Source organism: Nerophis lumbriciformis, linkage group LG36 (assembly GCF_033978685.3).
Source record: "Nerophis lumbriciformis linkage group LG36, RoL_Nlum_v2.1, whole genome shotgun sequence".
Classification (NCBI taxonomy): Eukaryota; Metazoa; Chordata; class Actinopteri; order Syngnathiformes; family Syngnathidae; genus Nerophis; species Nerophis lumbriciformis.
In genome coordinates this window covers 9,856,652-9,872,529 of record NC_084583.2, presented here as the reverse complement: position 1 = coordinate 9,872,529, position 15,878 = coordinate 9,856,652, and the positions used below count along the sequence as shown (strand labels likewise).

Here is a 15,878-nt window from a genome sequence, read left to right as displayed (position 1 = left end):
CATAGTAAAAGAGTGCGGGTACTAGACTGGCCTGCCTGTGGTCCAGACCTGTCTCCCATTGAAAATGTGTGGCGCATTATGAAGCCTAAAATACCACAACGGAGACCCCCGGACTGTTGAACAACTTAAGCTGTACATCAAGCAAGAATGGGAAAGAATTCCACCTGAGAAGCTTAAAAAATGTGTCTCCTCAGTTCTCAAACGTTTACTGAGTGTTGTTAAAAGGAAAGGCGATGTAACACATTGGTGAACATGCCCTTTCCCAACTACTTTGGCACGTGTTGCAGCCATGAAATTCTAAGTTAATTATTATTTGTGAAAGAAAAATAAAGTTTTTTAGTTTGAACATCAAATATGTTGTCTTTGTAGCATATTCAACTGAATATGGGTTGAAAATGATTTGCAAATCATTGTATTCTGTTTATATTTACATCTAACACAATTTCCCAAGGGCAGCACGGTGTAAGAGGGGTTAGTGCATCTGCCTCACAATACGAAGGTCCTGAGTAGTCTTGGGTTCAATCCCGGGCTCGGGATCTTTCTGTGTGGAGTGTGTATGTTCTCCCCGTGACTGCGTGGGTTCCCTCCGGGTACTCCGGCTTCCTCCCACTTCCAAAAACATGCACCTGGGGATAAGTTGATTGGCAACACTAAATTGGCCCTAGTGTGTGAATGTGAGTGTGAATGTTGTCTGTCTATCTGTGTTGGCCCTGCGATGAGGTGGCGACTTGTCCAGGGTGTACCCCGCCTTCCGCCCGATTGTAGCTGAGATAGGCTCCAGCGCCCCCCGCGACCCCAAAAGGGAATAAGCGGTAGAAAATGGATGGATGGATGGACAATTTCCCAACTCATATGAAAACGGGGTTTGTACTTTTGACCCAGCAGATTTGCTCACATTTTCAGTAGACCCATAATAAATTCATAAAAGAAGCAAACTGTTTTTTGTGACCAACAAGTATGTGCTCCAATCACTCTATCACAAAAAAATAAGAGTTGTAGAAATGATTGTAAAGTCAAGACAGCCATGACATGATGTTCTTTACAAGTCTACGTACACTTTTGACCGCGACTGTACCTGCTCGTCTAATGAGGAACATTTGATAGAAGAAATACACATCAAGTTGTGGTCATGTTGTTTCTGGCGTATTGAAAGTGAGCAGTAAAACACACTCGGCTTGTCAGACGCAACAAATGAGCTTCAGTGGGAATCAATGCAAGTTGCCTCCCGGCGCTGGTTACAGTTTGTCATGCTGCATGTGTACTCAATGACGACTTTCACTTCTTTTCCATGCATGTTTCTGCAACGTGTGACAGAAAGCCAATAAATAGTGGCAGACGCTGTTTTTTTTTAATGCAATGCGGGGACTCACAATCTACATGGTGCCCAGAGAAGTGTGAACAAGACACTGTAGACTGAATAAGAAGACGGTATTACAAACCCTGTTTCCATATGAGTTGGGAAATGTGTTAGATGTAAATATAAACGGAATACAATGATTTGCAAATCATTTTCAACCCATATTCAGTTGAATATGCTACAAAGACAACATATTTGATGTTCAAACTCATAAACTTTTTTTTTTTTTGTAAATAATAATTAACTTAGAATTTCATGGCTGCAACACGTGCCAAAGTAGTTGGGAAAGGGCATGTTCACAACACTCAGTAAACGTTTGGTAACTGAGGAGACACATTTTGTAAGCTTCTCAGGTGGAATTCTTTCCCATTCTTGCTTGATGTACAGCTTAAGTTGTTCAACAGTCCGGGGGTCTCCGTTGTGGTATTTTAGGCTTCATAATGCGCCACACATTTTCAATGGGAGACAGGTCTGGACTACAGGCAGGCCAGTCTAGTACCCGCACTCTTTTACTATGAAGCCACGTTGATGTAACACGTGGCTTGGCATTGTCTTGCTAAAATAAGCAGGGGCGTCCATGGTAACGTTGCTTGGATGGCAACATATGTTGCTCCAAAACCTGTATGTAACTTTCAGCATTAATGGTGCCTTCACAAATGTGTAAGTTACCCATGTCTTGGGCACTAATACACCCCCATACCATCACAGATGCTGGCTTTTACACTTTGCGCCTATAACAATCCGGATGGTTCTTTTCCTCTTTGGTCCGGAGGACACGACGTCCACAGTTTCCAAAAACAATTTGAAATGTGGACTCGTCAGACCACGGAACACTTTTCCACTTTGTATCAGTCCATCTTAGATGAGCTCAGGCCCAGCGAAGCCGACGGCGTCTCTGGGTGTTGTTGATAAACGGTTTTCGCCTTGCATAGGAGAGTTTTAACTTGCACTTACAAATGTAGCGACCAACTGTAGTTACTGACAATGGGTTTTTGAAGTGTTCCTGAGCCCATGTGGTGATATCCTTTACACACTGATGTCGCTTGTTGATGCAGTACAGCCTGAGGGATAGAAGGTCACGAGCTTAGTTGCTTACGTGCAGTGATTTCTCCAGATTCTCTGAACCCTTTGATGATATTACGGACCGTAGATGGTGAAATCCCTAAATTCCTTGCAATAGCTGGTTGAGAAAGGTTTTTCTTAAACTGTTCAACAATTTGCTCCCGCATTTGTTGACAAAGTGGTGACCCTCGCCCCATCCTTGTTTGTGAATGACTGAGCATTTCATGGAATCTACTTTTATACCCAATCATGGCACCCACCTGTTCCCAATTTGCCTGTTCACCTGTGGGATGTTCCAAATAAGTGTTTGATGAGCATTCCTCAACTTTATCAGTATTTATTGCCACCTTTCCCACATTCTTTGTCACGTGTTGCTGGCATCAAATTCTAAGTTAATGATTATTTGCAAAAAAAAAAAAAAAAAATGTTTATCAGTTTGAACATCAAATATGTTGTCTTTGTAGCATATTCAACTGAATATGGGTTGAAAATGATTTGCAAATCATTGTATTCCGTTTATATTTACATCGAACACAATTTCCCAACTCATATGGAAACGGGGTTCGCATAAGAAAATGCATGCAAAACACAAATAGTAAGTCAGTAGTTAGAAAATGGTGCAAAACTGGCTAATTATTATCACCTTTTTTGACTTGCTCTCATTTCAAAGCATTGTTTCCTCACCATGTCATTAGAATTCTAATTATATAAAAATTCATTTTCCTCAGCCGTTCAGAGATAGAAAGAAGAGTAACCGTGTAAAAATCAAACAGAAATGAAGTAAAAATACTCACAATGCTGTCCTTTAGTCGTGTTATAAAGGTATTGCTGGAATTCTAAAGTGTGTATACGGGATTTTTCCGACTGTCGATGAACTTGATTATTCGGGTCTATTTTCACGCAAAATGCGCACTAATAAGGTCATATTATGATTTGTTTACTACAAACCCCAAAAGCAGTGAAGTTGTCACGTTGTGTAAATGGTAAATAAAAAGAGAATACAATGATTTGCAAATCCTTTTCAACTTATATTCAATTGAATAGACTGCAAAGACATGTTTACACTCTACTATGCAAAGCCAACGCCATTTATCAACAACACCCAGAAAGGCTTCGACTGAGAAAGTTGAGGAATGCTCGTCAAAGACTTATTTGGAACATCCCACAGGTGAACAGGCTAATTGGGAACAGGTGGGTGCCATGATTGGGTATAAAATCAGCTTCCATGAAATGCTCAGTCGTTCACAAACAAGGACGGGGCGAGGGTCACCACTTTGTCAACAAATGCCTGAGCAGATTGTTTAAGAACAACATTTCTCAACCAGCTATTGCAAGGAATTTAGGGATTTCACCATCTACGCTCCGTAATATCATCAAAAGGTTCAGAGAATCTGGAGAAATCACTGCACGTAAGCCATGATATTACACACCTTGGATCCCTCAGGCGGTACTGCATCAAAAAGCCACATCAGTGTGTAAAGGATATCACCACATGGGCTTTGGAACACTTCAGAAAACCACTGTCAGTAACTACAGTTTGTTGCTACATCTGTAAGTGCAAGTTAAAACTCTACTATGCAAAGCCAAATACATTTACCAACAACACCCAGAAACGCTTCGCTGGACCCGAGATCATCTAAGATGGACTGATGCAAAGTGGAAAAGTGTTCTGTGGTCTGACGAGTGCGCATTTCAAATTGTTTTTGGAAACTGTGGACCAAAGTGAAAAAGAACCATCCAGATTGTTCTAGGGTCAAAGTGTGAAAGGCAGCATGTGTGATGGTATGGGGGTGTATTAGTGACCAAGGCATGGGTAACTTACACATCTGTGAAGGCACCATTAATGCTGAAAGGTACATACAGCTTTTGGAGCAACACATGTTGTTATCGTGGACGCCCCTGCTTATTTCAGCAATACGATCCCATTGAAAAATGTGTGGTGCAATATGAAGGCTAAAATGTGAGAAGGGAGACTGTTGAACAACTTAAGCTGTACATCAAGCAAGAATGGGAAATAATTCCACTTAAAAAATGTGTCTCCTCAGTTCCCAAACCTTTACTGAGTGTTGTTAAAAGGAAAGGCCATGTAACACAGTGGTAAAAAATGCCTTTTTTGCAATGTGTTGCTGCCATTAAATTCTAAGTTCATGATTATTTGCAAAAAATACCAAAGTCTCTTAGTATGAACGTTAAATATCTTGTCTTTGCAGTCTATTCAATTGAATATAAGTTGAAAAGGATTTGTTGTATTCTCTTTTTATTGACCATTTACACAACGTGACAACTTCACTGCTTTTGGCTTTTCTACATGTAAAACACTTCCTTGTTGTCTACATAACAATGGCGGTTCATTGGTCAACATTTTGCACGGATTATGTGGGCGTGTTCTTCACGATGCACCGTGTTACACTGTGCGTGGTCTTATTTACTTACGTGCCTCCACTTCGATTGCGTCATCTTTGTTGTAATGGTCGTTTTCCATAGCAAGTCTACTGACAGATATCAGTTAGAAATGTACGCTATTTTGTATTAGAAATGGCAGTCGCGGAGGATGGAGAAAAAGGAGGAGCTTATTGACTATGGCGCGGACTACAATGGCGGAAGCGCGCACATTTTCGAGACCAATCGGTAACAAAAGTTGGTTTTGCATAATTAGGCGAAACAAAACGCCAAATATAATGTCTCTTAATTGTCCTTATACACACACCATAATACTACCTGTATGTTGAAGCACAGTACGTCTGACTATGGTAGCCGTAATGCGCAGACAATACATCAAAGGGTGCGGCTTTGTAGCTTACCAAATATCTTGACAGATTTTTGAGTGCTCTTTGTAATGTTCTATATTCTCACTGAAGCATCCACATTTTGGTGTTGCTTGCTTATCTCTACTTGCTAGCATCATTTGTTATGGTATTTTTTTGTTGTTGTTGTTGTTTGTTTTGGTCATAAAGAAATACAATCATGTGTGCTTACGGACTGTATTCCTGCAGACTGTATTGATCTATATTGAAATATAATGTATATTTTGTGTTTTTTATGTTGATTTAATAAAAAAATTAAAATATTTTTAATTTTTTTTTAATTTATTTTTTTATTTTTTTATTTTTTGTGCGGCCCGGTACGAATCGGTCCACGGACCGGTGGTTGGGGATCACTGATGTAGACCACAAGGAAGTCTTTTACATGTACAAAAAATAATAATAAAATAACTCCTTTAATGCGCCTTATAATCCAGTGCACCTTATATATGAAATATATATAGACCATTCATTAGCAGTGTGCCGTATAATCCGGTGCACCCTACGGTCCGGAAAATACGACAATCTTAAATCACCTTAAAATCATAAAACCAAGTCATCGTAATTCAAATGAAGATCCAAGAGTGTAAATAAAATACTTTTAGTTGTCACATGCAGCATGACATAAAAGTCTTTTCAGTGCAGGTTTCAACATTGTCTCACATCTTCTGGACAAATAAAGCTGAATGTGGTGGTCATTCCGAGTAGTCATAGTACAACATCTACTTCATGTACTACTGATGTAAACTCTACACTATACTACACTGTATGTATGTAAACACTACACAGTATGTATGTATACAACATTGTATGTATGTATACTACACTGTATGTATGCAAACACTACACTGTGTGTATGTATACTACACTGTATGTATGTTAACACTACACTGTATGTATGTATACTACACTGTATGTATGTATACTACACTGCATGTATGTATACTACACTGTATGTATGTATACTACACTGTATGTATGCAAACACTACACTGTGTGTATGTATACTACACTGTATGTATGTATACTACACTGCATGTATGTATACTACACTGTATGTATGCAAACACTACACTGTGTGTATGTATACTACACTGTATGTATGTTAACACTACACTGTATGTATGTATACTACACTGCATGTATGTATACTACACTGCATGTATGTATACTACACTGTATGTATGCAAACACTACACTGTGTGTATGTATACTACACTGTATGTATGTTAACACTACACTGTATGTATGTATACTACACTGCATGTATGTATACTACACAGTATGTATACTACACTGTATGTATACTACACTGTATGTATGCTACACTGTATATATGTATACTACACTGTATGTGTGCATACTACACTGTATGTATGCTACACTGTATGTATACTACACTGTATGTATGTATACTACACTCTATGTATGCTACACTGTATGTATGTATACTACACTGTATGTATGTAAACACTACACTGTGTGTATGTATACTACACTGTATGTATGTTAACACTACACTGTATGTATGTATACTACACTGTATGTATACAACACTGTATGTATGTATACTGCACTGTATGTATACTACACTGTATGTATACTACACTGTATGTATGTATATTGCACTGTATGTATACTGCACTGTATGTATACTACACTGTATGTATGTATATTGCACTGTATGTATACTGCACTGTATGTATACTACACTGTATGTATACTACACTGTATGTATGTATATTGCACTGTATGTATACTACACTGTATGTATGTATACTACACTATATGTATACTACACTGTGTGTATGTATACTACACTGTATGTATTTAAACACTACACTGTATATATGTATACTACACTGTATGTATGTTAACACTACACTGTATATATGTATACTACACTGTATGTATGTTAACACTACACTGTATGTATGTATACTACACTGTATGTATACGACACTGTATGTATGTATACTACACTGTATGTATACAACACTGTATGTATGTATACTGCACTGTATGTATACTACACTGTATGTATACTACACTGTATGTATGTATATTGCACTGTATGTATACTACACTGTATGTATGTATACTACACTATATGTATACTACACTGTGTGTATGTATACTACACTGTATGTATTTAAACACTACACTGTATATATGTATACTACACTGTATGTATGTTAACACTACACTGTATATATGTATACTACACTGTATGTATGTTAACACTACACTGTATGTATGTATACTACACTGTATGTATACGACACTGTATGTATGTATACTACACTGTTTGTATGTATACTACACTGTATATATGTATACTACACTGTATGTGTGCATACTACACTGTATGTATACTACACTGTATGTATGTATACTGCACTGTATGTATACTACACTGTATGTATACTACACTGTATGTATACTACACTGTATGTATGTATATTGCACTGTATGTATACTACACTGTATGTATGTATACTCCACTATATGTATACTACACTGTATGTATTTAAACATACGTGGGCTTCCTCCTTCCCCTGGGGCGCGGGGCGGGGTCTGCCCGGGGTCGCCCTGCGCTGCGGCTGTGCGGGCCTGCCTGGTGCCGGGTTGGGGGGACTGCTTGCCTCCCTTGTTGGGGCCCCGGCGGTGCTGCCCGACTGCCCTGCGGGAGTCCCCCTCCTGTGTTTTACTCTGCCCTTATTTTTTTATTAATTTTATTTATTTATTTTAATTTATTTTATGTGTATATATATATATATATATATATATATATATATATATGTGTATGTGTGTATATGTATGTATGTATATATGTATGTATGTATGAATGTATGTATGTATGTGTATATATATGTATGTATGTGTGTATGTATATATATATATATATATTATTATTATTATTATTATTATTATTATTATTATTATTATTTTTTTTTTTAATCTATTTAATATATTTAACTTATTCTGTTAAATTATATATGGGTACGCGTGTATGTGGGTGTGTGTACGTTTGTATATATGTATGGTGAAATCTGTGTGTATGTATGTAGGTACATATGTATGTGTCGCTGCCCCGGTGTGCATTGCTGATCGCGGCGCCGGGTCTGCTGAGGTGCCGTGGCATGCCGGCTGTGGGCGCAGGGCTGGGCCCTTATGGCTTTTTGCCGGATGGGATGCCTGGTGGGTGGTGGGCGGGGGGGGCCTGGACGTGCGGGAGGGGCTGCGGGGTTTGGTGGCGTTGGGCACTGTTGGCGACCAGGCCTCTTATTTATTTTTATTTATTTTATTTTATTTAAAGGGTTTATTTTTGTGTGTGTGTTGTGTATGTATGTGTTTGTGTATATGTGGGCTTATGTATATGTGTGTGGGTGTATTAATGTGTATATATGTGTGGATGTGTATGTTTATATGTATATGCATGCGTGTGTATATGTGTGTATGTGTATGTATATGCATATATGTATGTGTGTATGTATGTGTATATGAATGTGTAGGTGTGTGCATGGGTGTGGATGTCCGGTGGCTCAATTGGCCTGGCTGTGGATGAGTTGGGGTAGGTGGGTTGGTGGCCTCGGTGGTAGCCGGGGGTGTGCGTTGTTGTGGTTTACGGGGTCGGTCGCTTTTTTGTTTTGGTTTCGGCGGCCGCGGGTGTTTACGCTGCGGACGGGCGGTGGTGGTGATGGTTGCTGCGGTGATACCAGCGGTTGGCATCGCTGTGTTGGGTTGGAGTGGCTGGGGGACTGTGGCTGGTGTCTGTGCGCTTGTGGGGTTGTGGGGCTGGCTGGCGTTGGCTTGCCGGCTGGTTTGGGGGCTGGCGGGCGGACGGGATGCATTGGCTTCTTCCCCCGTTGGGGGGCTCCTTCCCCTGGCCGGGACTCGTATGGGCACGTTGCTGTGTGGATGGCCGGGATGCGGTGTTTGCATTGGGCGTGGGGGCTGTGCGGTTTCTCTGCGTTTGGTTGCCGGTATGGGCTCTGCAGGGTTGGGTTGGGGCGGGCGGGGGCTGGCTTTGTTTGGCGGGGGGGGGGGGCTCGCGTGGCGTCACGTTAAAGTGGTCTGGTGTGGGTCACGGGCTGTGGCGGGGGGTGGCGGCCTCCTGGCCGTAGTTCCTGGTTGTCGGCCGCGTGGACTGGGGGGATGTCCGGGCCCTCTACTCCTCCTACTTATAGCGCACACAGTCACACATATATAGGACTTTGGGGATTGTCCTGCGGGGAGGCATGGCGGGGGGTTGAGGATGCCTCCAATGGGGCTCCAGTCCTCCTGTCTTGTCCCCTGCTCGTCCATCCCTCAATCTTAGCTGCATATTAGACACTTAGGATTTGGGGGGCTTGGTTTGGTTGGGACCCACCATGACCTTGATGTCCCCCAATTTTAATCGCATTATTAGTTCCCACAAGCATACATATCTCACTCACGCTACAGTACACACATCAATAGGGACTGGAGGTCGGCTGTAACGGCTGACCTCCTAATTTTAACTACACAGTAGACACTCTGGGGGCCTTGTACACATGCATGGGGGGTTTGGGGTTCGGCGCACCCCTCATTGCCTCGTCGGCCGGCGGGGACTGCGGTCTGGTGGCCTGCCAGGCTTTTATTCATTTATTATTGTTATATATTTATTTTTTTATTTTTAATGTATTTATTATTTTTATTTTTATTATTTACTTATTTTTATTTTATTTTATTTTTTTTTAAATTTTATTTTTTATTTTATTTTATTTTATTTTATTTATTTTTTTATTTTATTTATTTTTTTATTTTTATTTTTTTTTATTTATTTTTTTTTTAATCTTATTATTTATTTGTGTGTGGCGTCGCGCGGGTCTCGCTTCCTGTTGGATGGGGTCCGTGCCCGTGTGGCCCGACCTTGCGCTGTGGGGTCTCTGTTGGTGACTTGGTGTGGTGGCGGCGCAGCCCCCGTGTCTGGTCTGGATGCTGTGTCTCGGTTGTTTGGGCGGTGGTGTGTTTGTGCGGGTTTGGGTTGGGGTGGGGGGCCTTCTGGTTGGGGGGGTTGTTGGTGTCTCTTGTTTGCGTGTTGGCGTTCGGGCTGACCGGCGAGCTGGCGCCGGCTGGTCTCCGTGGCCCTGGTGGCGTGTGGTTGCTGGTCGCAGTTTTTTTTTGATCGCTTTGATTTGATTGGCTGGTGCAGGCTGTCTGGGGTTATTGCGGCTGCTGTTTCTGCTGCCGTTTGTTTGTGGTGTGGGCGCCCGTGGCTGCTGGGTCTGGTGCAGGGGTGTGGCTGATGTTGTGACTGATGGCAGCGCGCGCGCGTGATGGCTGTCGGGGCTGACGAACTGTGTATATGTATGTATATGTGTGTGTATGTATGTATGTTTATATATGTGTATGTGTACATATGTGTATGTATATGTATATATGTGTATGTGTGGGTATGTATACGTGTATGTGTGTATGTGTATGTATATATGTATGTATGTATGTATATTTCTGGGGGTACGCTCTGGGCCTGCCTGTCAGACGGGGGTCGACGCCACAGGCTACTGCATCCGAACTGCGTGTCTGGAGCTCCTGGGTCCCGCTGTCCATCCCTTCCGGGTGCCCGTCTTGGTTGGGGCCTGTTGGGCCTAGTCCCTGCGTCTATTGTGGTAGCTTGGTGCTGCAAGGTATTCCGAGGTGCTGCGAGTCGGCCAGTTGCTGGGGTAGTGACCTTGTTTGTCAGCATGTCTGTGATCTTCTTTTAATTCTTTTTTTTTTTTTTTTTTTTTTTTTTTTTTTTTTTTTTAATTAATTAATTTATTTATTTATTTATTTATTTATTTTTTAATATATTTTATTAATATTATTTTTTAATTTTCCCCTCCCTCAGGGGGGGGGCTCGGCGGGGCGGTTGCTGGTTGTTCCATCTCCATCGTTGGGGTCCCTGCGGGTGGGGTGGGTGGTTCCCGTGGCCCTGTGCCTGGGTGGTCCTGCGGCGGCCGGTTTGGGTGGGGTGGCCGGGGGCTGGCCTCGCCGCGCTCTCCGGGGGTGGGGGGTGGGCTCGTGGGGGCCCGGTTGCCGGTGGGGCGGGGGCGGTCTTCCCGTCCGGTTGCGGGGAGTCTCTGGGTCCCTCGGGCGGGGCGTCTCGCCTTTCTGCCCGTGTGGGGTGTGGTCTCTCGCTGGCTTGGGGTCTGGCTGTCCCCTGCTTTTCTCGTGCCCTGTCCTCTGCCGGGTGCGTCTGTCTGCGGCCTGCTGCTGGCCCTTGTGGGCGGTACGGTGGGTCGGGCTCTGGGGTTCCTGTCGCTGGCCGGCTTGGCTGCGTGGGGGCGGTGGTCCCTGGTTCCCTGGGCACCACGCCTCCTGTTTGTGGGTTGGGCTATCGGGGGTGATGGGGCCGTGCTCTGGCTCCCACGCACTCTGGGAGTCGAATGTATTGTACATGCAAATTCACATATGCTCACATACGTACATAGGTACCTACGCTCCCACATACATACACAAATACAGTACATATTTACCTACCTAATGTTCGTACATCCACACGCACATTCAATATACAAACATACACATACACATACTGTACATATACATTCACTGTACAAACACATATACACATTCTGTACATATACATTCATTGTACAAACACATATACACATTCTGTACATATACAAGTACATATGCATACTTACACTCATGCACATAATCACGTTTCATCAAACATATATTAACGTTGTTGCCCTAGGGTAAACTGGGTGTAACACATGGCACACTGACAAAGCTTAACCTATTGTGACTATAACAATCTTCAAGGTTAATGTAGGTTGCTTCTCTTTCTCCCCCTCCATTTTTCTGCATTCTTTCGTATCTCAAGTTATCATTACGTATATGTATTGTTGCATTTAAACAACTGTATTGTTGATAATAAAGGTAAATTATTGGTATTGTTCATTATCAATAGCGCTATTTCTATTGGTATTTGTATTGATCCATTTGTAGTGTAATAATGCTCATTGTTATTTCTGTATTATTTTTTATTTTTCGCTAACTGCTTATTTGCTATTACTTTTACCATCATATTTGTACATGTCATATTTGCTGATGTTGCTCTATTGTTGTTGTTGTTGTTGTTGTTGTTGTTGTTTGCTGTTGTTGTTTTTGTCTCTCTGTCTAATCCCCCTCTTGTCCCCACAATTTCCCCCTCTGTCTTCTTTTTTTTTCTCTTTCTATCCCCTCCTGCTCCGGCCCGGCTGCACTAAATGATAATATAAATACATTTAATAAAGTCAAATACAAATAAGGCAACAAGAGAAGTATCCTACACTTCTCTTTTGTAAAGTAAATCTGAACAGCCGACATGGGCATCTACATCAACTATATGATTTGCCTGAGAAGCTGGACAGGACATTTAAAAAAAAAAAAAAAAAAAAAAAAAAAAAAAAGTATTTAAACACTACACTATATATGTATACTACACTGTATGTATGTATACTACACTGTATGTATACGACACTGTATGTATGTATACTACACTGTATATATGTATACTACACTGTATGTGTGCATACTACACTGTATGTATACTACACTGTATATATGTATACTACACTGTATGTATACTACACTGTATGTATGTATACTACACTATATGTATACTACACTGTATGTATGTATACTACACTGTATGTATGTTAACACTACACTGTATGTATGTATGCTACACTGTATGTATACAACACTGTATGTATGTATACTGCACTGTTTGTATACTACACTGTATGTATGTATATTGCACTGTATGTATACTACACTGTATGTATGTATACTCCACTATATGTATACTACACTGTATGTATTTAAACACTACACTATATATGTATACTACACTGTATGTATGTATACTACACTGTATGTATACGACACTGTATGTATGTATACTACACTGTATATATGTATACTACACTGTATGTGTGCATACTACACTGTATGTATACTACACTGTATATATGTATACTACACTGTATGTATACTACACTGTATGTATGTATACTACACTATATGTATACTACACTGTATGTATGTATACTACACTGTATGTATTTAAACACTACACTGTATGTATGTATACTACACTGTATGTATGTTAACACTACACTGTATGTATGTATGCTACACTGTATGTATACAACACTGTATGTATGTATACTACACTGTTTGTAAACTACACTGTATGTATGTATACTACATTGTATGTATGTATACTACACTGTATGTATGTAAACACTACACTGTGTGTATGTAAACAGTACACTGCATGTATGTATACTACACTGTATGTATGTAAACACTGCACTGTATGTATGTAAACACTACACTGTATGCAGGTAAACACTGCACTGTATGTATGTAAACACTACACTGTATATATGTATACTACACTGTATGTATGTTAACACTACACTGTATGTATGTATACTACACTGTATGTATACGACACTGTATGTATGTATACTACACTGTATATATGTATACTACACTGTATGTGTGCATACTACACTGTATGTATACTACACTGTATATATGTATACTACACTGTATGTATACTACACTGTATGTATGTATACTACACTATATGTATACTACACTGTATGTATGTATACTACACTGTATGTATTTAAACACTACACTGTATATATGTATACTACACTGTATGTGTGCATACTACACTGTATGTATACTACACTGTATGTATACTACACTGTATGTATGTATACTACACTATATGTATACTACACTGTATGTATGTATACTACACTGTATGTATTTAAACACTACACTGTATGTATGTATACTACACTGTATGTATGTTAACATTACACTGTATGTATGTATGCTACACTGTATGTATACAACACTGTATGTATGTATACTACACTGTTTGTAAACTACACTGTATGTATGTATACTACATTGTATGTATGTATACTACACTGTATGTATGTAAACACTACACTGTGTGTATGTAAACAGTACACTGCATGTATGTATACTACACTGTATGTATGTAAACACTGCACTGTATGTATGTAAACACTACACTGTATGCATGTAAACACTGCACTGTATGTATGTAAACACTACACTGTATATATGTATACTACACTGTATGTATGTAAACACTACACTGTATGTATGTAAACACTGCACTGTATGTATGTAAACACTACACACTGTATGTATGTATACTACACTGTATGTATGTAAACACTACACTGTATGCATGTAAACACTACACTGTATGTATGTATACTATACTGTATGTATGTAAACACTACACTGTATGTATGTAAACACCACACTGTATGTATGTAAACACTACACTGTATGTATGTAAACACCACACTGTATGTATGTAAACACTACATTGTATGCATGTAAACACTACACTGTATGTAAACACCACACTGTATGTATGTAAACACCACACTGTATGTACTGTATGTAAACACATGTGTTGACGTGCTTATCGGGAGTCATTGAGGCTTGGCGTCTATTAGAGTGGAGGCCAGTGTGGAGTGTTTAAAGAGCATCTTTTCAGTGCCTTACCCTTGTTCTCCTGGCATTTATTTGTTCTCCTGGCATGTATTTCCAGCTGCTGAGCCAGCTGAAGGGGAACATGGAGGAGGAGAACCGACATTTAGCCGAGCAGAACCGCAGCCTGCTGGCGGAAAACCGGGCCTTACTGGAGCAGAGCCTGGAGCGCCGTGACCAGCACTATACTCAGCAGAAGGAATATCAGTTAGTACACACACACACACACACACACACACACACACACACACACACACACACACACACACACACACACACACACACACACACACACACACACACACACACACACACGCACACACACACATGTATTTCTTACCTTCTTGAGACCTGAGAAAAATGCCTCCCTCTTTAGGACCACCCTTTCTAGATATATAAAGAAGTGTATTTACAACATTAATAATATATACATACTATGCAAATATAAAAAAGCTTGTTGTGAAAAATTTGTTGGAATTTCACAAGAAAAAGGTCACAATTTCACAAGAAAAACTTAGAATTTTGGCAGTATTATAATAAAAGTCCTCATTTTAAACAACGCAAGTCAAAATTTTGCAAGAAAAACTGAGCATGTGTGCAAGATTATGATAAAAGTTGGAATTGTACTCAATAACAGTCGCAATTTTTCAAGAAAAACTTAACATTTCGGCAATTTTATGAAAAGAGTCGTAATTTTGCTCGACAAAAGTCGCAATTTTATAAGAAAACTTTAAAATGTCGGCAATATTATAATAATAAACATTTTACTTGGCCAAATTACAACAAGTCATAATTTTACTTAAAAAATGTCACTATTTCACGAAAACAACAAAAAAATTGGCAATAATGTGATAAACGTCAGAATTTTATATGACAAATGTCACCATTGTTCATTAAAAAGTAATAATTATACGAGAAAATATTGCAATATTGCAGAAACAGAGAGAATATGAGAAATTGGTCCCAATTGTTTGTATTTGGTTTCTAATCTTCATTATTTACTTCAAGTTATTACAGTATATCTCTATATAAATATTTATTTTATGTTTTTTTAATTAATTTTGGCCAAAGAGGGCACATTTAAATGTTTTACACACACTTGTTAT

The 15,878-nt window shown here is 39.9% G+C and overlaps 1 protein-coding gene across 3 annotated transcripts in view; it reads left to right on the top strand.

Moving 5' to 3' along the window:
* Nucleotides 1-15,878, top strand: part of ccdc88b (coiled-coil domain containing 88B) — a 231,135-nt gene that overhangs the window by 185,077 nt on the left and 30,180 nt on the right. For all 3 annotated transcript variants that reach the window (XM_061930450.2, XM_061930449.2, XM_072912467.1), the window contains one exon: nt 14,834-14,979. In XM_061930450.2, coding sequence (XP_061786434.1) covers nt 14,834-14,979 — 146 coding nt within the window. The remainder of the gene's footprint in view (nt 1-14,833; nt 14,980-15,878) is intronic.